A 25,000-nucleotide genomic window follows, 5' to 3' on the forward strand; every position below is an offset into this window, starting at 1 on the left:
CTTTTCCATGGTCTGGCCTTGGAGGCAGAGAGACTCTGCCTCCACATCTGAGCCCTCCCCCCCCCAAAAGGGTGCCTCTTTGACTGGCTGAGGAGGGCGGAGCTGAATTGCTTCTCTCAGGGGCAGCACCGCTGCCACCTGCCTGCTTTTCTCATTGACTTTATGGGTGCCCCGCCCCCAGAAATATTATTATGGGTGCCCAAGCACCCACTGCCCCCTGGAGTTGGCTCCTATGTCATAATCAGTGCACTAGAAACAAGGTCTATTTTCAAAGTGCCTAAAGAAGATGCGGTTGATGAGTCCAGTTGATGGGGAGTTGTGGTCCAGCAATGTCTGCAGCCCTACAACTGCAGCCCCATTCCTGGCCTATATAAATGAATATTTGGGGGTGGAGAGGATACGAACAAGACGTGCCTCTTTTCTTTATTTCAGGAAGCAGTTTGCACCTCCCAAATTTGGGAAGTGCTAGTGTAAGCGATCTGGTAAAGCCTGACGCTTTTAGCAGCACGGGATACGGATGGGATTAGATCAGTTTAAGAATAATGTCTCAGGGACTTCGGAAAGCCGTGATCACAATGTAAAAACGGCAGGCAGGTGGAGGGGCTAAATTTAGGAGCCGGGATTGTCTGCTTCGGCGAGGAGGAGGAGGCAGGCAGAAGGCGGTGGGTAAATGGGGGGTGTTTGCGCCGGCGCAGCCGCTGATTGGCTCTCGCGTTATATTGGGTGGCGCCTCCAATTATGGGCACAGGAGCAAAAGAGGATCAGGGCTGGTGGGTGTGCGCTGGGCAGCTGCCAGCCCACACCCACCAGCCCTGGGGCGAGGGGAGGGGGCGTGTCTCACGAGCAAGAGGGCGGGGCCTCCGCCAGCAGCGTGCGAGTGAAATTCAATCTGCCTCGAGTCGAGCCGTTCATTCATTCACTCACTCACTTTTGGGCGGCTTCGAGCGGGACCTTCGCCTTGGAAAAAGCGAAAGGAAACGCCACGCCGCTCCGTTCTTGCGAGCGCGCTTATCTGGCCATCAAATACGTCGTGCTCCTTTGTCGACGGGGTACTTTCACTTGCGAAAAGGCAAAGCGAAGAGCGACCAATCGAGCAACAAGGAGAAGAAAAAAGCGAAGGAAGCAAGGAAAGAAGGAAAGGAAAGACCAGTGAAGGGGATCGGGTCGGGGTTTGGGGTTGGCTTTTTTCCTTTTTTTTGCCAGATGGCCAAAGGAGAAGGAGCGGAGAGCGTTGCAACTGCGGGTCTTTTGCAGCAAAGTATCTTAAAGCAAGAGGAACTGATACGTCCCAAGGTACGTAAGGAAAAATGTGAGAGAGGGGGCGTCCCCTTTGGGAGGTCGGGCCGGGGGTGGGGAGTTTAGAAATCCCCAAGGAATTTGAAGCCGCGATCCTCGCACGCTGGGCTCGGGAAGAGGGGAGTTCCATCGTGCGTTACTCCCGAGGAGGCATGGCTGGGAAGACCGGGGCTGCCACGTGAGTGGATCCGGATGGCTCGATCCGGATGGCCTTTGGTATTCCCCCCCCCCTTCTTCTCCTTCAAAGGGTCGTGCATTGTGTGTGCAAAGAGAGAGGCTTTGGTCCGGAGCAGAAACAAGACTCTCGATCCTGCGACTCGCCCCAACGCCGGGATGCGGATCGTGGCGTCAAAGCGATGTGGCAGATCCGAATCCCGTCGGGATTGGGGCGTGGGGGTGGTGACGGGAGGACTCCTAATGAGGTTTATGAGATGAGAGGAGGGGAACGGCCCACATCTCGGGTGAGGACTGTGGCGGGTTGGAGGCGCTTTGTCAAGGCTGGATTTTCTCGGGAGGCGCCTCAGCTCGGCTGGAGCGGAGGGCCGGGGCCATTAGCCTGCTGCGCGAGGGGTGCTGCACCCCCTGCCTTTTTTCTTCCCACACAACCTTCGAGTGGTAGTAAATCGGCTCCAAAGGCCGCCGAGCCGTTCAAGTTCATTCATTAGAGACAAGGGCAAACTTTCCTTAAAGGCGCCGCGTTCCCTTTACTCTCGATGGGTGGGGGTCGCTCGCGCTGTTTTAACTTCCTGGCAACTAGAAAATCGGACTTGTTCCCGCTTTCTCATATGCATTTAAAACATATACATAGCGGAGTGGGAGGTCCAGGTGGAAATAAAGAGGATAGGGAGCATAAAGTAATAATTGATTTATAGGGTGTCCATACTAATGTACAAACTTATTACATTTGTTTTTGTAAGCTAAACTATATGGAAAGGGGGGGGGTCTATGTCTAGTTTTTAACTCTAAAGTTTAGAGTCTAAACTGGAGGAAAAGGCTATGCTCCTTCTCCCACACTGTCAGAGGCAATATTCCTCTGAGAATCGCAAGTGGGGAGAGTTTTGCTGCTGGACTCTGGTCTTGGCTTTCCATAGGGGATCTGGTTGGTCCCTGAGAACAGGATGCTGGACTAAATGGGCCACTGACCTGATCCAGAAGGGAAGACTCTTCTTGAGTTCTAACCATGACTTCCAAGGTGGGATTTTGGTCTGTTGGCTTCCTCATGACTGTTGAAGACTCTGGAGAATCTGGGGCAGAGAGGCGAGAGAAAGCTGGTCAAAAGATAATAGCCCTGGGCACTAAATAAAAACTACCAGTGCTGGTAGTAGATAGTATTGATCCTTATTCCAGGACTCGAAAGGGTATCGTTGAACAGTTTGCAGTATGTTGAATGGGGTGCAAAATGTACGTGGAAATTTCACCTACCCAAGAAGGTTCTTGTGTGAATGAATGAAGTAAGGAGTGTAATTTAAGGGGTTTGGAACTGCACATGAGCTAGGATTAGAGACAAATGACTTTCAGCGAACCTTGGGTTAAAAGCAGAGAAACACAACACTTCTTGAATGGGACCAGCCTCTTGTATAAAGCAGGGGTGCTATTTAGCAGTGTGTGTGTGTGTGTGTTTTCCCCCCATAAGGGGGGGGGGAAGGCCCACTCATTCAAGCTTGAATTGCAAAAAAAAGTCAATATGCTACAAGAGCATGTGTGGTTGCTTCAGAGTTAGCAATATTATCACTCAACATAGGTCAGAGTTATTAAAGAGGTGGTGGGATTCTTGCCTTTGGCATGCACGCTTCATGCCCATTTTAATTGTTTGGTGCATAGTGTAAAAGTGCTCCTGAGGAGCAATCCTATGGAGCCTGCCATACAGCTGATGGTGGGGGCAAAAGCATCCCCCACCCCATGAAATTCTTTGCAGGCTTCTTCCAGTGTTAGTTGCAACATCCCTACTGGAGAGGTTGACTGCTTGCAACAGAAAGGAAAGGCGAGAAGCACAGAGGTGCCTTGCTCAAGGTTGCCTGTTGTTGAATTAGTATCAGGATTGGCTTCTGGTAGTGGAAAGCCCAGACCTCACTCCTTGCAAAGGCTTTGGAGACTCATTGTTACAGCAGCCCCTTGTACTGTACAGTGCTGCATAGGGTGAGAGTAGCTCATAACTTCCCACAGGGCGCTGTTGATGGAGCCCGCCTCCTGGGGAAAGTGTACACCAGTGCCGTTGAAGTACGTGTCTCTTTCAGGGCCTCTCCCTTTCCAGTTCCCAATTCCGGGGCTTGGGGGGTGGGGAGCTGCCCCAGCTGTTCTCCCTGCGAATGCAGCTGTGCTGCTAAACTTGGCAGCTGGATTGCTTTGCAGAATTAGGCTTGTGTTAGTCCACTGGCTCCGTTCAAAGCGGTTGGTTTTTGCTGCTTCCTAGAGAAGTTTGCTTGTTATCTGTAAATCAATCCCCCTTTGTTAATCTTCTAGATTAAATACAGTCCAGTGGATCCAGGGAGCTGTGCACATTGTTCTTCTTTCCTGCTTCCGAGTTTACTGCATAGATAGATGGAGCAGTTGCATTGCCAGGCAGCCACGTGGAGCTTAGGCGGAATAATCTTACTAAAAGAGTGAGGCAGGAAATGTGTGTTTGCGTCTTCCCTGCCCACCAATTCAAATCTCACTTCTGCCATAGATTCAGTAGGTAGGCTTTTGTGGGTTGCCATCTGTGTCTCAGCTGTGCCTCCACCTGAAAAACAGTGATAGTAATACTGGCCTGCTTTATGGGGCTGCTCTGAATCTCTTCTGGGGGAGCCCATGGCTTTTCTGTGTGGTGTAGTGGTTAAGAGTGGTAGACTCGTACTCTGGGGAACCGGGTTCGCGTCTCTGCTCCTCCACATGCAGCTGCTGGGTGACCTTGGGCTAGTCACACTTCTTTGAAGTCTCTCAGCCTCGCTCACCTCACAGAGTGTTTGTTGTGGGGGAGGAAGAGAAAGGAGAATGTTAGCCGCTTTGAGACTCCTTCAGGTAGTGAAAAGCGGAAATATCAAATCTAAACTCTTCTTCTCTGAAGCAAGCAGAGAGAACTTGTGTTGTTGGACTCCAGTTCACATCAGCCCCGGCCAGTGATGAGGAAGGGTGAAAGTTCAGCAACATCTGGAGGGCCGCAGTTTCCCCATCCCAGCTGTACAGTGCAGTGTAGTGATTAAAAACAATTGTGGTGCAAACCTATACATATCTACTCAGAAGTATATGGAGATCAATGGGGCTTGCTCTCGTGGAAGGAAGTGCATTTTAGGAGTGCAGCCTTAAAGAGAGCACCACCGCCAGAAAATGAGGACTTGGATCACAGGTGGTACTTATGATGGAAACAAAGTGGTGCTTCTCTCCAGAAAAGGTTCATATGGCTAAATACTATATATTTGTGGTGGGAGTCCTGGTTTAGACAGCCAGCACCTGCAGAGTGTGTGTGTTATCAGATGCTTCATGGAGAAGGGAACCCATTTTATGTGGGTTTTTAAAAATGTATTTAAGCACTTCATGTAACTGGTTAGAGTACTATTGCTTTATCTGACCACAGACTGAACTGTAGCAGGTACATGATATTCAGAAAATTTAAGGCTGCACACCTATCCCAAACTCCATAGGAGTGAACCCCACTGAACTCATTGCATCTTCCTTTTGAGTAGATACTGTGTGTATGTGTATGATTAACTGTAAGACCCTGGTTCTTGAGAATGGGAGGGGGCAAACAAGATGGATCTTTCTGGATTGTACCTTTAAAGCTGCATACACACTATACATTCAAAGCTCATTTTTCCCCTCAAGGAATTCTGGGTACTGCATTTCACTAAGGGTTGCTGGCAATGGTAACACTGTGAGGGGTAAACCATTGTGCCCAGGATTCTTTGAAGGAAAGAATGTGGTTTGAGTGTGCTTTAAAGGTAATAGTGTGTACACAGCCTTACATGGGACTGCTGTTGCTGATTGGGTGAGAGGTAGGGCTATTCAGTCTTCCAAAAGGCTCGGGGTAGCCTAACTGGTCTGGTCTGCATAAAAACCCTGTGAGGTAGGCTTAGTCTGAAAGAATGTGACTGAACAAAGTTCACCAGGTAGTCTTCCAAGTCCACTGTTCTACCTTTGGGGAGGGCTGCTGCACAGAGAGAGAGAGAGAGCACCTGCTTTCTGCACAAAAGGTTCCAGGTAATCCCAAGTATCACCTGAAGAAGAAGAAGAAGAGTTTGGATTTGATATCCCGCTTTTCACTCTCCTTAAGGAGCCTCAAAGCGGCTAACATTCTCCTTTCCCTTCCTCCCCCACAACAAACACTCTGTGAGGTGAGTGGGGCTGAGAGACTTCAAAGAAGTGTGACTAGCCCAAGGTCACCCAGCAGCTGCATGTGGAGGAGCGGAGACACAAACCTGGTTCACCAGATTACGAGTCTACCACTCTTAACCACTACACCACACTGGCTCTCACCTGGGATTGGGCTGGTAAAGACTCCCCTCTGAAACTCTGGAGAACCACTGGCAGTTGGGAAGGCTAAACTGTGGCTCCCCAGATGTTGCCAGGCTTCAGTCACCCCAGCATTAAGAGAACCAGATATAGGCTAGCGGTGGGGAAGCAGTGGTCATAGAATCATAGAACTGAAAGGGACCCTGAGAGTCAACTAGTCCAAGCCCCTGCAATGCAAGAATCTCAAGATGCATTCCCCCATCCAATTTGAAATCATACCAGACCCTGCTTAGCTTTGCAAATGTGCTAGCATTTTAATGAATGAATGATGATGATGATATTGCTGCACCGCTAGGAAATTGGTCAGTTCTTAAATTATTACCTATTTAAGAAGTAGGCTTGTCATGGCCATAGTTTTGTATGCCGTGATGAGCTTTTTAAAAGTAAATATTCTGCAGCCTGTAAAAGACGTATAAAATAAACATTTCACCCCACCCCCCTGAATAGACAGGGAACAAAAAGACAGGGAGAGTTTTACTTGGTTAGCAGGAAATATAGTTTTGTGGTGTGGAATGCATTGCCACACACGCACAAGCAACTTCTGTTGTCCGTCCTTGATGCAACTCCATTGTCCATTTGAGGCAGAGCTGTTTGCAAACAGTGAGTGAGCAATGTAAATCTTTGCTAGTAAGAGTGGGGAGTAGTAAAGCTGTCTACTCAAATATGCCTTGAGCTAATACAACCAGATATGACAAGTTGCTTGGAAGTCATTCAAGGCTCTGGACTGATTAATGCAAGAAGGTGATTTAAAAACCTACAACCTCAACTACGTGCAAAGTTGTTAGGTTGCCATGCTGTTCCCACAAGAAGCTGAATATGCCCGGGAATGATTTGCATGTGTTTTATGCAGGCGGCGTTTGAAAATAACCTTTAAGTTGGACTCAACTCTTTCAATGCACTCTCAAGATTGATCTGTGTGGATTACCGTAGTTGTGTGTTTAAGCTCACTCACCTGTTACGTAGAACACTGGTACACATTGTCTCTACGCATGTACAAGTTATTGTGTGAAAAACAGTATGCTTGCTGATTTGTGTAGCTAAATTGCTATGAATGCATAATAATAACAACTCTGGGCAGCTCCCAACAAAATAAAATGGTGGATGCATAAGGAAGAAAGACAGTTTCTCTGGGTACTTGAGACACTCTCTCTCTCTCTCTCTCTCTCTCTCTCTCTCTCTCTCTTCTGGACATATCAGACGTTTAGTATGATGGTGGCTAATTTAGTACGTCCTGTCCTCTATTTTCCAGAGAGAAAGCAAAGGAAAGCTATCGATATGCAGCAAAGTGTGTTATGCCGTTGGCGGAGCACCCTACCAGATCACTGGCTGCGCCTTGGGCTTCTTTCTGCAGATTTACTTGTTGGATGTGGCTCAGGTAAGTCTGACCAGCTTGTATGTTTTCTTTTTGAGGGGTGGCCCAAACGTGATGGAATGCAGCACTCCACTGAATAAGCTGCAAATTGAAACAAAAACTTGGCATTTCAGGAGAAGCGTTTTCGCTTGTGCCTGACAGGCCCTTACATGAAAGCTGCCTTTGGATATACTGTAACAATATAGCAGAAGAGAGTGGTAGAGTTCTACTGTTGGAGGAAGGTCCATAGCTCAGTGGTAGAGCATCTGCATTGTATGCAGAAAGTCGCAGGTTGAATCCCTGGCAGGTAGGGCTGGGAAAGACTTCCTGTCTGAATACCCTGGGGAGCCACTGCCCGTCAGAATAGACCAGGCATGTCCAACAGGTAGATTGTGATCTACTGGTAGATCGCAGGGTATTCCTGGTAGATCTTTGCCCCCCCCCCGTGAGCTCCTCCCCCCTCCCCAAAAGGGGGGGGCGACCACTGTGGCTTCTTAAAAAAGCTCAACAACTTTGGACCACCCAACGACAATGGGTAGATCGCTGCCAGTTTTTTCATACTGTGAATAGATCAGTCTATTGGGAGTTGGACGTCCCTGGAATAGACAATATTGAGCCAGATGGATCTATGTCCTGACTCAGTATAAGGCAGCTTTCTATATCCCTGTGTAAATTATGTTGTTCGCAGGAGTAGCATTTCATGATGCAAGTTCCTCTTCCAAGGAAAATGTGCCCTACTAGCCACCTGGGGCTTGAAAACCCTCCAGTTTTTGATGCCTGCCTTGAGGGATTTTTCCAAGCTCCTGACAGGCTGCACTTTGTTGCTGCTGGTTTTTGTGTTATGGTGTCATCTCTCCCTGCCTGCTGAGCTTCTGTAATGTGTGGTAGGTCACAAGCTGTTCAAGCTTAGTGGGGGGCAGACAAAGACCACCTGAGATGACAAAGAAAAATGGTGCACTTGGGAAAGCATAACTGATGGAACCTCAGCTTGTACTCACGTGCTTCCACACCTTCAGTCTTAAGCTGCTTGACCTGAATTGGATCTCTTCCTCTCCCGCATAGCTGGACCCTTTCTATGCATCCATCATCCTTTTTGTGGGCCGCGCATGGGATGCCATTACGGATCCACTGGTGGGTTTCTTCATCAGTAAAACGTCATGGAGTCGCTTGGGACGCCTGATGCCCTGGTAAGCTGGTTTTTGCCTAAATTTGGGATTCGTAGAGCTAGTCAGTGCATAGTGCTTGTCACTATGATGAGAAGCACATGCATTTGTGAATGGAGTGGGGGCCTGTTTCGGGGCAGATCTTTGATAATATGGCTCCCCATGTGAAGCCAAAAATTGGCGATCTTCTCATATATCTTCTCAATTCTGTGCCCCCTCAGCTTAGTCTCCTGTGTAGGGGAAACTCCTAAGGCAAGCAAGAGGCATTGTTTGAGATAGGGACAAATGACCCTAAATCAGCGACAGGGAGGAAAGGACCCCACCAGCTGCAGGAATAGAAGTCTGGATTCAGACCTTTCTTCCTTGGCTGGAAAAATTGCCTTTTTCTTTCTTGGCCTCCCCTGCAAAATGAATGAGCCGTGTGTAGTTGTAGCTATGTTATTCTGTCTGATAACGAGGAAGAGAGAGGGCAGGCATTTGATTTATGCCCAACAAAGGATTTAACAATGCTTTATTATGCACTCCCCCCTTGACTGAGGTTGAATGGACTTTATTTAAATTATCTTTGGACTGAACCAGCAGGGTAAGAGAGCAATTCAGAGTAAGAAGATGAATGGCTGCTAATTAAATCTGGCAAGAGCTTATATTTGTGAACAGGCTTTTATTTTTATTTTATTTTTAAAACTACATGATGAGGAAGAACCCCAGAGTGGAATTTTAATGGCAGAGATTGGTCATTCTAGTCTCCTGTGTAGGGGAAACTCCTGAGGCAAGCAAGAGGTATTCTGCCAGCGCAAGGACACATTGCAGCCAAATGGTGCAATGCAGGGGCAGTGAGGGGTGTGGTGAATGTCCTGAGGGCCAGATAGCTAAGTCTGGAGGGCTAAATCTGGCTCCCAGTCCAGAGCTTCCCCACCCCTGGTATAGGTGAAAACTGGGTAACAGATATTTTTAATAATACTGTCATCACTGATAATCAGAGGCTCCCTGTCAGGCAGGGTTGCAGCTCTTCCTGAAGATAGAACCTGGGACCTTTCAGCATGCAAGGCTAAAAGCTGTACCTTCGAATTACAGCTTTTCCCATCTAGTACTGGAGAGTGTAAATGACTGGAAAGCTTTTGGTGCCTGGGCAAACAGCAGCCTTTCCCCCCTTGAGGACTAGGAGAGTGCTGCCACCTCTTTCCTAACAGGCCTACGTCTCCACAATACTCTTCACACATTGGGCACAAAAGAATCTGGAAGGCAGTATATTACCCAAATATTTCCTGTTTTCAGTACTTGGAGAAATTAGGGAAGAGAGAGGCTGTCTGAAAGTGGATGTCTGAAGGGTGGAAATGAGTATCAAATCGGAACTTGCAGTGGGGCCAGAAACCATTGTGGCTATTCAGGTTCCTATGGATAAAGTGGAACTTCTTGATAAATTGAAGTTGCAGCAAAATAAATTTTAAAAAGGCTAACTAGCACCCTGGGATTTATAAGGAAAAGCATCGTAGGAGACAGCTGCTTGTGTTTGAACTCTCCCAATCCTCTTTCAGCTGACAGTCAACATTAGCTTGTTATGGCTGAGGTATAGCGGCAGCCTCTGAATCTGGGAAGCATTTGCTTCTGTCACTAGGATTGCATTGCTCACTGGTCGAAGGGTCTAACAGTGGATAACATATGAAAAAGGGTTGGGCGGGGAGGAACTGCCCAGGGAGAAATTAGATATGCCTTTCCTTGGTAGGGCATGATTATACTCTCCACCCCACCCTTTGGGATTCTTAAATTTGCTGGTGCAACTTGGTGCTTTTTGTTTTGCTTCTGTTGGCCTTAAAACCAGGCCCAAAATATCCCTCCCCCACTGCTCTTGCCTTTGCTGAGGTTCCAGGACTGGAATAAAGGGCGGGTGTCTGCCCAGCCAGCATGCAATGATGCTATTTGGGTTCAGTCCAGGCAGGCCAGTCGGAAGCCAGAAAAAACTCCTGTTGGCGTCTAACATAGACTGGAGGGGCCTACAACAAAATGTTGCTGTGTGGAATGTTGCTGTTCAGGGTACCTGTCAGTGAACTGTGCCCCCTTTCATGTAATTCCATTTCATTCCCATCTCCTATCCCCTTCCCCCCTTCACCTCCTCATTTTCTGGGTCAGCTTTCTGCTCAGTGCTTATTGGGTTGTTCTCTGGGTTGTCCTTGTGGTGGTTGTTTTGGTACTTCTGCAGGCCTTAGGGTCCGTATGTCTATTCCCACCCCCCACTCTCCAAAGTATTCCATCTGTGGGGTGGCTTTACTTCTGTTTTTGCTGTATGGGGATTGGCTATTGGAGAAGCAGTTAGCCATTGATATACTGTATAGCAGCGATGGAATACAGTCGTACCTCGGAAGTCGAACAGAATCCATTCCGGAAGTCTGTTCAACTTCAGAAGCATTCGACTTCCAAATCATGGCTTCTGATTGGCTGCAGGAAGCTCCTGCAGCCAATTGGAAGCCGCGGAAGCCCCTTCGAATGTTCGGGTTCCGAAAGAACATTTGAAAACTGGAACACTCACTTCCTGTTTTCAATTGTTCAGGAACCAGAACGTTTGACTCCCAAGGCGTGTGGGAGCTGAGGTACAACTGTAATGGGATTTATACCCCAACATCCTCTGGAGTGCCCAGGCTCCCCATGTTTGCTGTATATAATATAGATCCTCACTGGCTTTTTATGATATGCTAATAAAATGCTGGCCAGGATGTCAGTAGGAAGTGGGTGGGGGCTAATTAAATTTGTTGGGAGTAGTGGACTAGTTTATTCTTGGGAAGCAAAAATTTTTTTGCAGTTAGGAGAGTGCCTCATCCAGATACCTTGTTGGCGCTAGTATATATGACTCACAAAGACAGAATGGTTTCAGTAGTGTCTGGAATGTGTTAAGAATATGCAGAAACAAATGTGACTTCATCCTCACCTGTACATGATCTCATGGAAATCTTTTGTAAGCGGGCTTATTGCAGAACAGAAAGCCTTCCCTAGCTGTGACATTGAGCGTCTAGGCCATTGTTAAGCTAGGACTGATTCTTTTAAACATATTTTAGTAATAACTTGCCTGGCAGTTTATTGCAGCTGAGATGTTGCTGGGGACAAAGGGCAAGGTTTCATGTAGTTTGTGTGAGTGTGCTTAATAGCTTCCATAGCACCAGTGCTTCTCTCTCACTTTTGCATCTCGGATGGTGAGTTGCAAATATTGAAAGTCCAGAATAGCAACATGTCAAAGAGCAGTTAAGTTTTGTGATTTCTGATGCAGTAAGTGGGCTGAGCAGATGGCTTATGAGGTCGTGTCCTTATCAGTCTGAGTCGGCTTGCTTCTCTCTAAAATTGGCTCCCTCTTCATCGCACGTCTCTCCTGTCAGGCTTGCAGGGAACAGGGCTCGCTCCTGCGATGCAATCCTGTGCACATCTCCTCAGAAGTAAGTCCCACTGTCTTTGATGGGGCTTAGCATGCGAAGGCTTGTAGCCTTACTCTAATATTGCCCACAACATCTTTAGCATGTTTCTCTGCAGTGGCTTTTGGGCATCTTCCCTCTCCAAGAAGTAGCCACGAGGAGAAACACAGGTGTGGGTGGGTGTTTCTGGAACACACGCTCAATTTGCAGGCGATGACTGTGAGGACCATGACTCCATGCACCCTAGAAGGTGCCCCAGTATGATTTGCAGGGGTTCTGTGGTAGGTGATTGAGGACTTCTCTGTACAAGCGGTAAACCAAGAACAGATCTTGGTTACAGCTTATTGGTTTGTCTGGCCCCAGTTTGGTTCTGGAAGCAGCAGCAGAAGCACTGTGGCTGCCATCTTTGCTTGGGAAACTTGCTCATTTGTGCTAAGCTGTGGTTTAGCATATCATTTCATGCAAATTGAGCCAGGGTTTTACTACTCAGTAATAATACTGGGTGGCTGGGCGATACAGTATTGTTGTTGCTTGGTACTATGTTATGTATCTTTGTGTTTTTACATTGTAAACTGCCCTGTGCTCCTAGGGTGAAGGTTGGGATAGAAATTTAATAAATCTTAATAATGATAAATAAATAAAACACCAATAATAATACAGTGAAAAGTTTGCTTTTAAACACTTCAACATGGAAGCAAGGCTTACTTTTGAAAAATCTGCTTTTAATTTTTTTTATAAAAAAAATAGTATCTCCTTCCACCCCACCCCCTACCCCCGCCTCACACTTTCCATTCTGATTTGAAGCCGAGCTGAAAATCAAACTCTTTCCCTTTCCCCAAGAGCAACGTGTGTGGAAGGAAGCTGTTTCACAAATGGCAGAGGAAACGGTTAAAGCCGGTGGGCGGGGAAGGAGAAGAGATTGCAGTGGAACACACCATCTGAGCTCAGCCAATGGAGAGCCAGGGTGTGTGCCTGTCTAGCCTGTTTCATATATCTCTGCGGATCAGCGGGTGGGGGTTACTAGAAGTCAAACCGCTGGGAGACTCTGTCACTCTTAGAATGGCTTGGAGAGGAGGAAACGGATGAAGCTGGCCGTGGGGTCTTGAACTCTGTAGCAGTCATTCTTGCTAAAAAGGTGTTTTACACGGGGATCTCCACAAGGGCACCCCCACTGTAGGGTGTGAGCACTCCCCCACTTTCCGCAGCACTATTGAGCTATGTAGAGTTTATGGGGATTTTTTTTTTAAGCCCAGGGGCAAGAGGAAGGCTACGCAAATACTGAGTATCTAGAAGCAGTTCAGAATACCAGGACGCTTGTGATTGTCTTAGTGTCCTAAACACGTCACTTTTCCTTTCCGCGTCATGGGAATTGGCATGCTGTGGGGCAAAATGCCCATGAGTCATATTAAAATAATTTCTCTCTCTCCCGTCTGCCTGCCTTGCTCTCCTCCCTTGCCAGATGGAGAAAAGTAGTCTTGCACACACCCTGGGGGATAAATTTAATTTTCAGCCACATGGCTGCAGCCCCCAAAAGAGAAATAAGAGTGCTAAGAAATAAGATTGCTAAGATTGTTAAACCACAGAGCCTTGGGCTTGCTGATCAGAAGGTCGGCAGTTTGAATCCCCGCGATGGGGTGAGCTCCCGTTGCTCGGTCCCAGCTCCTGCCCACCTAGCAGTTCGAAAGCACGTCGGAAGTCCAAGTAGATAAATAGGGACCGCTCCAGCGGGAAGGTAAACAGTGTTTCTGTGCGCTGCTCTGGTTCGCCAGAAGCAGCTTTGTCATGCTGGCCACATGACCCGGAGGCTGTACGCCGGCTCCCTCGGCCAGTAACGCGAGATGAGCGCCGCAACCCCAGAGTTGGAGATGACTGGATCTAATGGTCAGGGTCCAAAAAAAAAAATTCTACCAGGATTGCCCATGCATTATTATTATTATTAGTATTCCCATTCCCTCATAATATGCTCACAGAAACCTTTTTTAAAAAAGAAAAGAAAAACTAATTCAGACTTGCTCTCCACAATATCTCTTGTTACCCTTGCACTCACTTAACAGTGGGGTAGTTCCTGCCCCACTTATTCCTTACAATCCATGTGAAGCAAGACTGGTGGGCACAGCCCCTAGCTATCAGTCACATGGCATCACAGTGACATCAAGTGCAAAGAGCTTTGAAGTGCTAAAGTTGGGACTTCAAAGCCCCTTTCAAAGCACTGCTAAAACTTGTTTTCCCAGGGGTTTCCATTCAAATCCATCCCTGAATCAGGAAGGGGTTTGTATGGAATCTTGCTCATTTCAGCTATACTGCTGTGTTCCTACATGAGAAACATCCATGCACAGCCAGCACAGGATTTATCCTCCCCCTCCTGCCCATCGGATAACTGAAGTAAGTTGAAGAATGGGTGGGCATTTTCTGGGGAAAATTGCCTCTCAGACCAACTCGGACCCCCTGGAGGGCCAAGGTTGGCCTACAAGCTTGAGGTTTTGAGAATGCATTAAGTCCAAATAACAGTACACACATTTCTAGCGTGTACAGTCCACAGAGAAGTCCTACACAAAGGCTTATTGAACCGAATGAGAACTGAACCGAGAGAACAGTAAATGTGTTATTGCAAGGGTCCTCTTCATTTTAATGAGGCCTATGCAAGAGCACATTCCCATTATAGGTTGTGTCTTTTAGATCTCTCTTGGCAACCTTGAGTTTAGTTATCAAAGGGTGTGTACATGTGTGTAACCCAGTGCCACTTTCGATTTTTGTCTCTGTGCATTAACTAGCAGGTGAAAGGCAAGAATGAGCCAGCCAATCCTTCCCCCAACCCCACCTGGAATGAGCATCCATTCTTCTCATGTTAGCCTCTGCTTTAGTATTGAGGGGGCGAGCTTTGCTTGGTTGAATCCCTACTCTCCATGCTTATTAGATTGGAAGAGCTGGGAAAAGTTGACGAGCATTAGGCCAACTTCACTTAGGAAGAATATGGTTCTTCCTCCCCTGTCGGAGGCACTGTGCCTCTGAATACCAGTTGCTGAAAACCACGGCAGAGGAGAGGGGTTGTTGTACTCTGGTCTGGCTTGCTTGCTTGCTTCCTGCAGACAACTGGCGAGCCATTGTGAGAATGGGATGCTCGATTACTGGATTGATCTAGCCGGCTTTTCTTACGTTCACCAGGTCCTTTCCTGTAAAAGGATTTAGCAGTTTCTCTCCTGGGGAATAAATGGATACATTCCCCTTTGTCTCTTCACCCCAATCTCTGCCCTCCGTCTCTATGTACTCCTCTGTCCTGTTGATAACGTATCCTTGCTACAGAGAATGTGCGTACAGCAACGCACTCCGGTTTCCTGGAGGACCAGTGAGACAACAGGCGTTGAATGATAAAGAACTAGGTTTCCAGTTAAGGACGAAAGCTGCCGCCCAAGTTGCCTATGTTGCAGGATACGCCACTGCTTTCCAGCATGCAGCCTGCATTTTTTTCTGGGTTTTTATTTGTTCTGGGGTGTATGCAGATCTTTAGCTTGTTTGGGGGAGGAATTCCGAGCATTGCCAGATTTCCTTCTGTGAAATGCGTATCTTGTGGAAATAAACCCACCTGAGTAACTAGCTTGCAGAAATATTTGGCCTGTCAAGCCACACTTATTTATGCTAGTTTTCTGTGGCTTAAAATAGGCTGACCACCTACACCTAATTCTTTGTCATTGGATGGCCAAGTGGCTGTTTAAAGGTCTGTCTTATCATGCGGTCCTGCATGGGAAGTAGATACGCAAAGAAAGCCAGTTCAGTTCTCTTTTCTGAGCGAGGGAGGTAGTGAATTCCTCTCTTTGGGTGGAGAAGGTGGCACTTTAGTTCCTTGGTTTAGCTTTCCTCGCTTCACACGCACAGCATGTAGACTTCCCCTGCCTCCCTCCCGGTCCTGCAAAATGCTTAGCTCCTCCTGGAGTAGACGGACCTTCTTGCCAAATCTCTGCTTTGTTGCTCACAACAGGTTCTAAAGCTCAGCAGGTCTGCTCCTGCTGCCTCATTGAAGGGGGACTGTGTGATCAAAGCCGCACCGCACAAAACCTTACTCAGCTCTTTATGCTCTCTGGAACTTTGCCTCTCCTCTCTCTCTCTCTCTCTTCTCCTACCCACCCAATCCCGCCCAAGCACTGACAAGCCTGGAATTATAAACTTGTAGGACTGCAAGCTGAATCTGAAGGTCATCTAATCCCTTGGAGCTGAACCAAGGGTTCTGACCATGAGGCGGGGCTCACAGGGATACATACCGCAGCCATACAGTGAAGAGAATGACAATTGTACTTGGCTTTGTTTCCAGTTGTCTAAGCGCTTCCCAAGGATGGTGTCAGTATTTGCTTCCTAAAAGTAGGCCAGTATAATTATCCTTTATGATTCAGGTCAGGGACTTGGATCTGGTGGCTTTTCCAAGGCGGCCTAGTAAGTTCATGACTGACATCAGCTTTAACTCCTCCGTGGTAATGAGAACTGCTGTGGCCCCCAGCAGCCATTGAAAAGAACAGGAAGGTGAAAACCCTGTTAGGTCAAGACTAATAGAACTTCAGCAGAGGTGGTCAATGGGCTACATCCCTTGCATTTAAAACCAGACTAATTCATATCAAATTATACTTTTTCTCTTCCTTTTCCTCTCTCCAAACCCCAAACTATATCAAATTTTTCTCATCTTGCTTTAATTTTCAACAGGATTATATTCTCCACTCCTTTTGCTGTGATCTCCTACTTCCTGATATGGTTTGTGCCCGACATCTCTCAAGGCCAAGTGATGTGGTATCTCTTCTTCTACTGCATCTTCCAGACCCTCGTGACAGTGAGTCCCTCATCTTCTTGTGAACAGCCTGCATTTTGCTTTTGAGCTAGGGTGGGGAACTTCCAGCCCACAGGCCAGATTTGGCCCGCAAGGCCATTTCCCCCCAAAACTGCACTTCATTTAGCTCACACCTGACATCATATGTGATGTGGCCAGATCAGTTGTGGAACTGAGTTCCTTGCGGGGCAACTTGATCGTATATCGCTGATGCTGCGGAAAGCGACTTTGCCAGTTCTCTGCTTAGTGCTTTGCAGAACGTAGGCCTGGCAGAGCCCTTGCAATGTACTTCCCAAGTGCAAGAGTTCCTTCCTCCAGTTGGCACTGCTAGCAGAGGGACTTGGGAGCAGCAGCAGTTTCAGCAGCAATATGTCACTGAGTGAAACCGCTATCTCACCCTGCCCTCATACGATATTGGTGAGGTGCCAGTACAGCTTGTTCCTCCCTCTGCACCTTTAAACTGCACAGCTGAGGAGTGTGCAGCTTCCCCTGCCTCAGCTGAGCAGTTAAAGGAGCCCCCAGTCGGGTGCCGGCTCCCGCAAGCTGTGAAACTGCTCAGCTGGCGGGAGGAACCTTCCCCTCCCCACAGCTGAGCAATGCAAAGAAGCTGCATTGTCCCAGCCTGTGAGCCTGGGTGAAACCGCCTTGGCTCTTGAGGTGAGAGCTGGGGCAGTTTCACCCAATGTCTCACGGGCAGAGGCCAATGCATTTTGTTTTTTTCAGCATCGCGATATATCGCCAAACCACGATGTTCGGCTGGTGGATACACCGCGATGTTGAAAAGCCGATATCGCCCAGCCCTAATCTTAAATAATAAAACTGAACAAGTGTGCACTGTATGAAAGTGTGTGTACGTTGGTCTTGTTTGCCTCTAAGCACCAGGCCCTCAGCAGGTCCGTGAGCCATTGGCTGCCTTTCTGCAGCGACTTCAGGTTGTGGGGAGGGGGAATGCTTCAGAGACCGAATATGCTACTAGCCCCTGGCACACTGGGGCGGGGGGAATACCAGCCCACCACATCAGATAGTTTGAGAAATGCTGATATAAAACTTTCTGTAAATGGGAAAAGTCTGGTCTAGTACCATTGAGAAGGATTTAAGGTCCTTTCTAGCTAGTCATGTGCTTGCCACATGTTGTTGTGTTTCTTGGTCTGGTTTTCATATTTAAATGCCTGAGGAGGAAGAGGAGGGGTTCCTGCTTGCCACAAGACGGGATCCTGGTAGATCTAGACAGTGGAAGTTGGGCAGATTTTGAGTTACGCTCCGTTTTTGCAGGTTGAGGGCTTGGCCTGTCCAGTAGGGGGTTTATCCTCTTCAGGTTGAGAAGCTCAGCACGCGTCAGGCCCCGAAGCCTTGCTTAACTATTATTCTGCATCACTCCATCCACACCGCACCCTCCTAAAATAGCATACACTTTGCATACACTTCTCCTTTTGTATATTGTAATTGCAGGTTGGACAAAGGTATGTGTAGTCTGACTTCCTTATTTGCTTGTTCTCCTCTGCAGTGTTTCCATGTTCCGTACTCGGCCCTCACCATGTTCATTAGCAGGGAGCAGAGTGAGCGAGATTCTGCCACTGCCTACCGTAAGAACCGCCACTTCCTTAAATGTTAAAATGCTTTTTGCTCCTTTCATTTGAGAGTCTGTCTACTTCTCTCACCCTGCCACCTGCCGTCTTGCACCAACTAACCTGTGTTTTAACTGTGAATTGCTGGGACTTCAGCGTGAAATTTGCTCATATGCCCCGCTCAGTTGCATGTGGAGGCTTGAAATTTTGGGTGTGTGCCTCTGGTTGCTATGGCTGGAGGTCTATACGTTTGCTGATGATTGAGCGTCATCATTGTTACGTGCAATAAGGTGTGCGCATTCGAGCGGAAGCAACTTGATGAAAAGGGGAGAGACTTTTCAGGCTGTTCCTGTCCACTTCTGAGTGTTTACTTAAGACAGGAAGAACACACCTTTGCAAAGCTTGTGCTCAGTGCCTGGTGATTGTGGATGAACTGTGCAGGACAGTTTGGAAAACACAGGGCAGGAGCACTTTGTTGCTGCTGCATTCAAAAGATTTATTTTATCTTATTTTTTTTGCAATGGAAATTGGGCATCAAGATTCCCAGGTTGTGAATAATTAGCTCTTCGGAAATCTCTCCTCTCAGCATATCTGTACAGGTGATCTGTTTGTCCCACACTTCTGCTCTCTTCCAAATTTCAGGAAGTTCAGCACTGTTAAGTTCCTTGGAATGGATGCAAATCAGCCTCATTACAAAAATACATTTTTGCATTGATCTGGGGTTGTTCTGCACATTAGTCAGAACAGCCCCAGATCAATAGAACTCTGGGGCAATAGAACTCTGGCTGTGCCACTTAGAAATGTAGAGAGAGGACATTAAGAGGAGGGAATTCACATACCTCACTTGCAATCTTCCCGTATGTAGTAAAGTAGGTCACTCAATTTTTCACATGGGGGAGCATTAAAAATTAAATTCTTTGCTCCCACTACAGTGATACTGTCCAGATTTTACCTCTTAATATGTAGAAGAGTTATTTGCAACAATTTTAATATTTAGACCAGAGACCAAAATGTAACCTCACTCAAGAGGAGCTTTTGAGCAACTGCAAGATAAGGCTGAGGCTCAGAGGGAGTTCACGTTCCTCATGGATCCAGTTTTCCTTCTGCATTAGGAAGGAATTCTATCTATTAACTAGGAAATGAGGGACCAAATTCTGTTCATATTTACTATATTTATTTATTTATTGAACATATTTGTGTCCTGCATTTCTTCCAAATTCAAGACAGCATACTTAATTCTTCTCCATTTTATCATCACAACAACCCTGTGAGGTAGGTTAGGTTAGACTGAGCAATGGTAACTGGCCTAAGGTCATCTGGTGATCTTCGTGTCAAAGTGGGGATTTGAACCTGAGTCGTCTTGGTCCAAACATCTACACCCCACTGGGTATTTGGGAATATGCATTTTAAGTAGATGCTTACTTGGAAATAGCTTCCCAGGAAACTGTTGGGAGATGACTGAATACCTTTTGCAAAATAGGCTCAGTTGCTAAGTGGGTTAAACCAGAAACGGGCTTGTTTAGCCAACTTGTGATGGTTAAACTTGTTGGGCGAGCTAAGTTTTCACATGCCATTTCTGGTAAAGACTGGCTCAACAGTACATTTATTAGCCCTAACCACCGCTTGTGTATCCCTTTCCTGCAGGCATGACAGTGGAAGTGCTTGGGACCGTCCTGGGAACAGCCATCCAAGGGCAAATTGTGGGCAAAGTGGGCACGCCTTGCATTCCAGACCCGCTCTTGTTGAACATTGGCAATACTTCTTCAGTGGCCATGGAAGAGGTCAACATCACCCATGACACTGGCTCACTCACGGACACGGTACAGATCCCTTTTGACCATTCCTCAATTCTACTTGGTTGGGGTAATACAGTAAGGGGTTTAGCGGAAGCCCATGGATGCAGAGCTGGGCTGGAGAGAGAACTCTTCCTCCTCCTGCTGCTTCTTCGTCAAGAAGACCGTCTAGTAGCCAGGCTGAATATGCACTGATGCACCAGGTTCAGAGGAGACAGCATACCTCCAAATGCCAACTGCTAGGCAGCAGCAAAAGGAGAGAGAGCTCTTGGCTCCATGTCTTACCTCCATGTCTTGTTTTGTTTCCCAGAGACATATACCCCGTATATACCCGAGTATAAGCCGACCCAAATATAAACCGAGGCACCTAATTTTCCTACAAAAACCTGGGAAAGCTTATTGACTCAAGTATAAGCCGATTCACCTTTGCCGCTGTGGAGGAGGAGGAGGAGGAGGAGGAGGAGGAGGAATGAGCAGCCCGAAAGCAGCCCTTTGGGCTGCTCCTTCCTCTTCCTCCTTTGCCAAGTTTGCATTTATGTGAGCAGTTCAGGAATAGAACAAGCTGCCTGGGGAGAGTAAAGAACCGCTGTTCTTGTACACTTCTTAAGGAATGGTTGACTGGGGAGAGCGGGTGGCGGCACGAACGAAGAGAAAGGGCTTCTTTCTCGCCGCCCCCCACCACCCACCTCACTCGAGTATAAGCCGAGGGCAGCTTTTTCAGCACAAAAAATGTGCTGAAAAACTAGGCTTATACTCAAGTATATATGGTATTTGGCCACTGTGTGGGACAGGATGAGGGACTACAAAAAGGATGGGAAATTTGCATCCCTCCAGCTTGTTGGACTTCATTTCCCATCAGCCCCAACCAACACGCTTACTCAGTGATGGTGGTTGATGGGAGTTGCAGTCCAGTAACATCTGAAGGGCCACAGGTTCCCCATCCTTGGACTAGATGAACCTTTGGGTTCTTGCGTTCTTATGCTATCATCCCAGGTTTCTTTTGCCCTGATTAAATTGAACTTTGCCACAGGACCATTCTTAACTGGAGGTGCAGCAATCAAACCCCATGCTGTTTCTTGATTCTTTAATACCGCCCTCCCATTGAATTCCAGGTCAGTTTATATGAAAGGAAAGCTATACTTTCATCTCAGCCTGTTCATAGTGCTAATTTAATGCTCAATGTGGTTTGGGAAAAGAGCAGAATACAGATGTAATAATAATTAAAATCTGTTGGGTTTTTCTGGAATGGTGACTTTTGTTTCACTCCATTGTCAGGCAAGCATATGATGGACTGTTTTGCACGTCACACCATGCCAAACCATGGCTTAGCAAGAGCATAGAGGCTTCAGGCGAACCGCAAGCTGTAACCAAGGTTTGCCCTGTGGTTTACAGCTTAAGTTTTGTTTGGAAGCACTGACTAAACCATAAGCCCGGGCTTGGAGAAACGGGCCACGCCATGGCTTAGCTCAGCACAGCGCAACTGCAGAGCAGCCAGGGAGAAGCAAAGCTGCCACAATCTCCTCTCCTGATGCCCACATGCTCATGCATTTGTGCCAAGCCGTTCTGGAAAAAAAAGTCCATATGAAACATCACCTCTCATCTGGACGTGCCATCTTTCTTTCTCCCCACCACCACCTTGTTTCCTACCCTTGTACAGAGAAATGCCTACATGATCGCAGCTGGTGTCATCGGTGGGATATATATTCTTTGTGCTATCGTCTTATCTGTGGGCGTTCGAGAAAGACGAGGTAAGCAAGAAGGACATATTAAGTGACCTCTGCAAAGTGGGTGGAGGGGATGGGCTCCGAAAGGAAAAGGCCAGGCATAATCTGGCAAGAAATTGACTTGCTCGTGACAAAGATGGATGCAAGTTGAGTAGTGCAGAATTCATACTTGCTCCTAAAGGAGTCCATTGAAACCTGCCTTTTACTTCATCTAGCTGAGTATTATTATTATTATTAAACTGCTTAACACTGTAGTGTCTACTCTGACTGCCAGCAGCACTCCATTGTTTTTGACGGGGTGTTTTTCCCCAGCCCAACCTGGAGATGCCAGGGATTGAACCTGCGACCTGTTTAATGCAAACTGTGTGCTCTGACACTGAGTTAGGTCCCCCTCCCATTACTTACATAGACCTATTTTAAATATGTAACAACCAAACCATGGTTTGGCTTTCATAAGCGTATTTCCAGTCACATGCATTCCTCTTCTGTTCCACCCACCTCATATTTCCAATTCATATAATTTTTTTCTGGTATGAGAGAACTAGGATTATCCATGAAACATTCTGTGCACTCCTAATGTGCTATATAAGCATCTGATCTCTCTTTCCCCCTGCTAGAAACAGGAGACATGCTTTCTGTCTTTTCTTCCAATTGGGCATGTAATCAGGCTGGTTTGAGAGTTGCAAAATAATCTACTCCTTGCCTCTTGGGGATGGATGTCCTTATTGTGCCTCTTGGTACATGGGCCAATCCCTTTTAATACATGGGCTGACTTCTAGGGAGCAAATGACACACAGGGCAAGAATTTCCATTGCAAGAATTTCCCTTTGCATAAACCAAGCGTCACCTACGTAACTCCAGCTCCTTGTGGAAAGGCCCTGACTTCTGCTGGTTGAAACCAGCCATTTGGGGAGGGAAGCTGGCTCTTGTAATCTTTGTTCTGCATTCTCAGAGGCCTCCTTGTCACTCAAGTTCCTCTTGAGGTTTTTATTCCACTCAGTCTCAAGGTGTGCTGGAGGCCATGTTTGCAGGGGGCTTATCAAAAGAACCACCCACAGCTATAAAATATTGTCCCTCTTCTTGGATAACTACGGCTATCATCACCCAAACACTCCACATTCGAGAATGATAATTAGCTAGCTTTGAAGGGGGAAGCCCTGCCAGAGTCTTGCAATCCATCTGTCAACAGTCCTAAACTTAAGATGGAGAGGAGGTTTTACTGACAAGAGATTTCCTTGATAGGTTTGCTTGCTTGCTTTTTCTTTCCCCTCACCCCCCAACGTGATGTAATAGAGTCCTGGACAAATTGTAAAATAGACTTGTTAGCCTAAATACAGTTGTACCTTGGTTTTCGAACAGCTTCGTTGTCGAACGTTTTGGCTTCCGAACACTGCAAACCCAGAAGTGACTGTTCCGGTTTGCGAACTATTTTTGGAAGCCGAACGTCCAAATTCCTACAGCCAATCAGAAGCCGTGCTTTGCTTTCTGAACGTTTTGGAAGTCAAGTGGACTTCCGGAACGGATTCCTTTGAACTTCCAAGGTACGACTGTAGTGAGTAGGGCTGGGGGGGAATATACAGTATATCCAAAATATGCAAGTAATGAAAGTATCAAAGAGCAAGTGCCTTGGCCGTCAGAATATATTGCAAAGGCATGGAAATTCCCTTTGCCGTATTCCACCAGAAAGGTTTCAAACTCTGATTTTAAGCTGCTAAACCGGAACTTAATGGAAGGGCCATGAATCAGTTCCCAGGTTCAATCCCTGGCATCTCCGTGTAGGGTTGGGAGGGAATCCTGAACTCCAGGAAGGCCACTGCCAGTCAGTGTGGACAGTACTGAGCTAGAAGGACCCCTGGTCTGACTCAGCAGTTTCCTGTGTTCCTAATTCATTTGCAGACTTGAGCTTATAGGAACTGGGAACGATTTGCTCACTGCAGGAAAGAAGTTGTCTTTCTTTGCAAATTCATTACCGTTCTCTGTAGTACTGTGAGATATCACTTCCATTGCTTGATGTTTTGGCCTTGCTACATAACTTACTTATTTTCTAATCCACGTACATAGCATTCTGAGGGCTGCCCCTTCTTGCTTTCTCTCTCTCTCTCTCTCTCTTGCTCAAATGCAGCAACACATAAGCTACAGTTCCACGGTAGTGTGGATATACGGTAGGATCTGATAGTGGGGTGTGTGTCAGTGTTTAGCTCTTAGGAGATGACAGCCACTAGCCCTTATACAGCAATGATACTGTGGGAATCACGTTAGGGAAGTGACTGAGCAATTTTTTTCTCGACTTGGCCTTAGGCTCCTTGCTTCTCATAGCCAGATCCTAAAACCAGGAGCAAAATGATGAAATGACACAAAACAAGATAAATAATGAAGGCTTTGTAAGGAATCCATTCACAGCATTTTATTTTGCATTCAAATTTATTTATGGTGTTCGTGTACCGCCCAACTAACTAACCAGATCCTCTGGGCAATTCACTAAATCAAATGGGAATCAAAGAATCAAAACAAACTTTGCACCAGCACAAGATTAGCATGAAAGCAGCATAAGGTTTGATGGGAAATAACTTGACCTAGTCTGCTTCTGTTTTGCTCCCCACAGAGTCTTCTGATCTCCAGCCAGAAGAGCCAGTTTCCTTCTTCCAAAGCTTGAAGCTGGTGATGAACTATGGCCCCTACGTCAAGCTGATTGCTGGCTTGCTCTTTACCTCCCTGGCCTTTATGGTAAGGAAACCATCTTTCACATGCACACACCCCTCCCAGTGATAAATGCACCGTTACTACCCAGCTTCAGAGGTGGGGTCCTTTCTCTCCCCAAACTGAGGTGAGGTCTGCCTGTTTGAGGCCTCCCCACCCAACATTGGTGACCTTCTCTCCCTGAGAACAGAAGTTCCCAGGTGAGCACAGAATTTCCATTTCCCTGAGTGCTTAGAACCATAGCTGTCAACTTTTCCCCTTTTTTGCGGGAAATTCCCTTATTCCAGCACCGTTTCCCATTGCAAAAAAAAGGGAAAGTGGACAGCTATGGCCGTTTCCCAATGCAAAAAAAGGAAGGTTGACAGCTCTGCTTAGAACGTCGCTGTGTTTTCTTGGGAAAAATCCTAATCCAGAAATCCACCACAACACCAAGCCAGGTGGCACTTGGGATTTGCATCGGTGAGCCCTGTGTTGAATTTGCTTGTTCCTATGTCATGGGCTGCCTTGACCACCTCTATTTAAGATGATGATTTTATGATTTCTCCAGGCAGCCGGCCAGCTGGCTTAATTAAGTAATTAATTAATTAATTAATTAATTAATTAATATACTGCCCTTCATCCAAAGATCACAGGCTGGTTTATTTCATTGCAGCCTTTAGACTTACTGTTTTTCCTCCCTTGCCATGTAGATTCTTTCCAGGTTGGCAAAAGAAATGCAAGTCTT

The 25,000-nt window shown here is 46.9% G+C and overlaps 1 protein-coding gene across 2 annotated transcripts in view; it reads left to right on the top strand.

Moving 5' to 3' along the window:
* The first annotated feature begins 899 nt into the window (after positions 1-899).
* Positions 900-25,000, top strand: part of MFSD2A (major facilitator superfamily domain containing 2A) — a 37,161-nt gene continuing 13,060 nt past the window's right edge. Inside the window, exons 1-8 of one of the 2 annotated variants that reach the window (XM_033157730.1) lie at positions 900-1,293; positions 7,031-7,156; positions 8,195-8,319; positions 16,377-16,500; positions 18,002-18,080; positions 19,707-19,882; positions 21,513-21,603; positions 24,182-24,303. In XM_033157730.1, coding sequence (XP_033013621.1) covers positions 1,204-1,293; positions 7,031-7,156; positions 8,195-8,319; positions 16,377-16,500; positions 18,002-18,080; positions 19,707-19,882; positions 21,513-21,603; positions 24,182-24,303 — 933 coding nt within the window. In that variant the 5' untranslated portion in view covers positions 900-1,203. The remainder of the gene's footprint in view (positions 1,294-7,030; positions 7,157-8,194; positions 8,320-16,376; positions 16,501-18,001; positions 18,081-19,706; positions 19,883-21,512; positions 21,604-24,181; positions 24,304-25,000) is intronic. The other variant, XM_033157731.1, reaches the window with a different exon arrangement.

This window comes from Lacerta agilis, chromosome 8, assembly GCF_009819535.1.
Source record: "Lacerta agilis isolate rLacAgi1 chromosome 8, rLacAgi1.pri, whole genome shotgun sequence".
NCBI classification, from domain to species: domain Eukaryota; kingdom Metazoa; phylum Chordata; class Lepidosauria; order Squamata; family Lacertidae; genus Lacerta; species Lacerta agilis.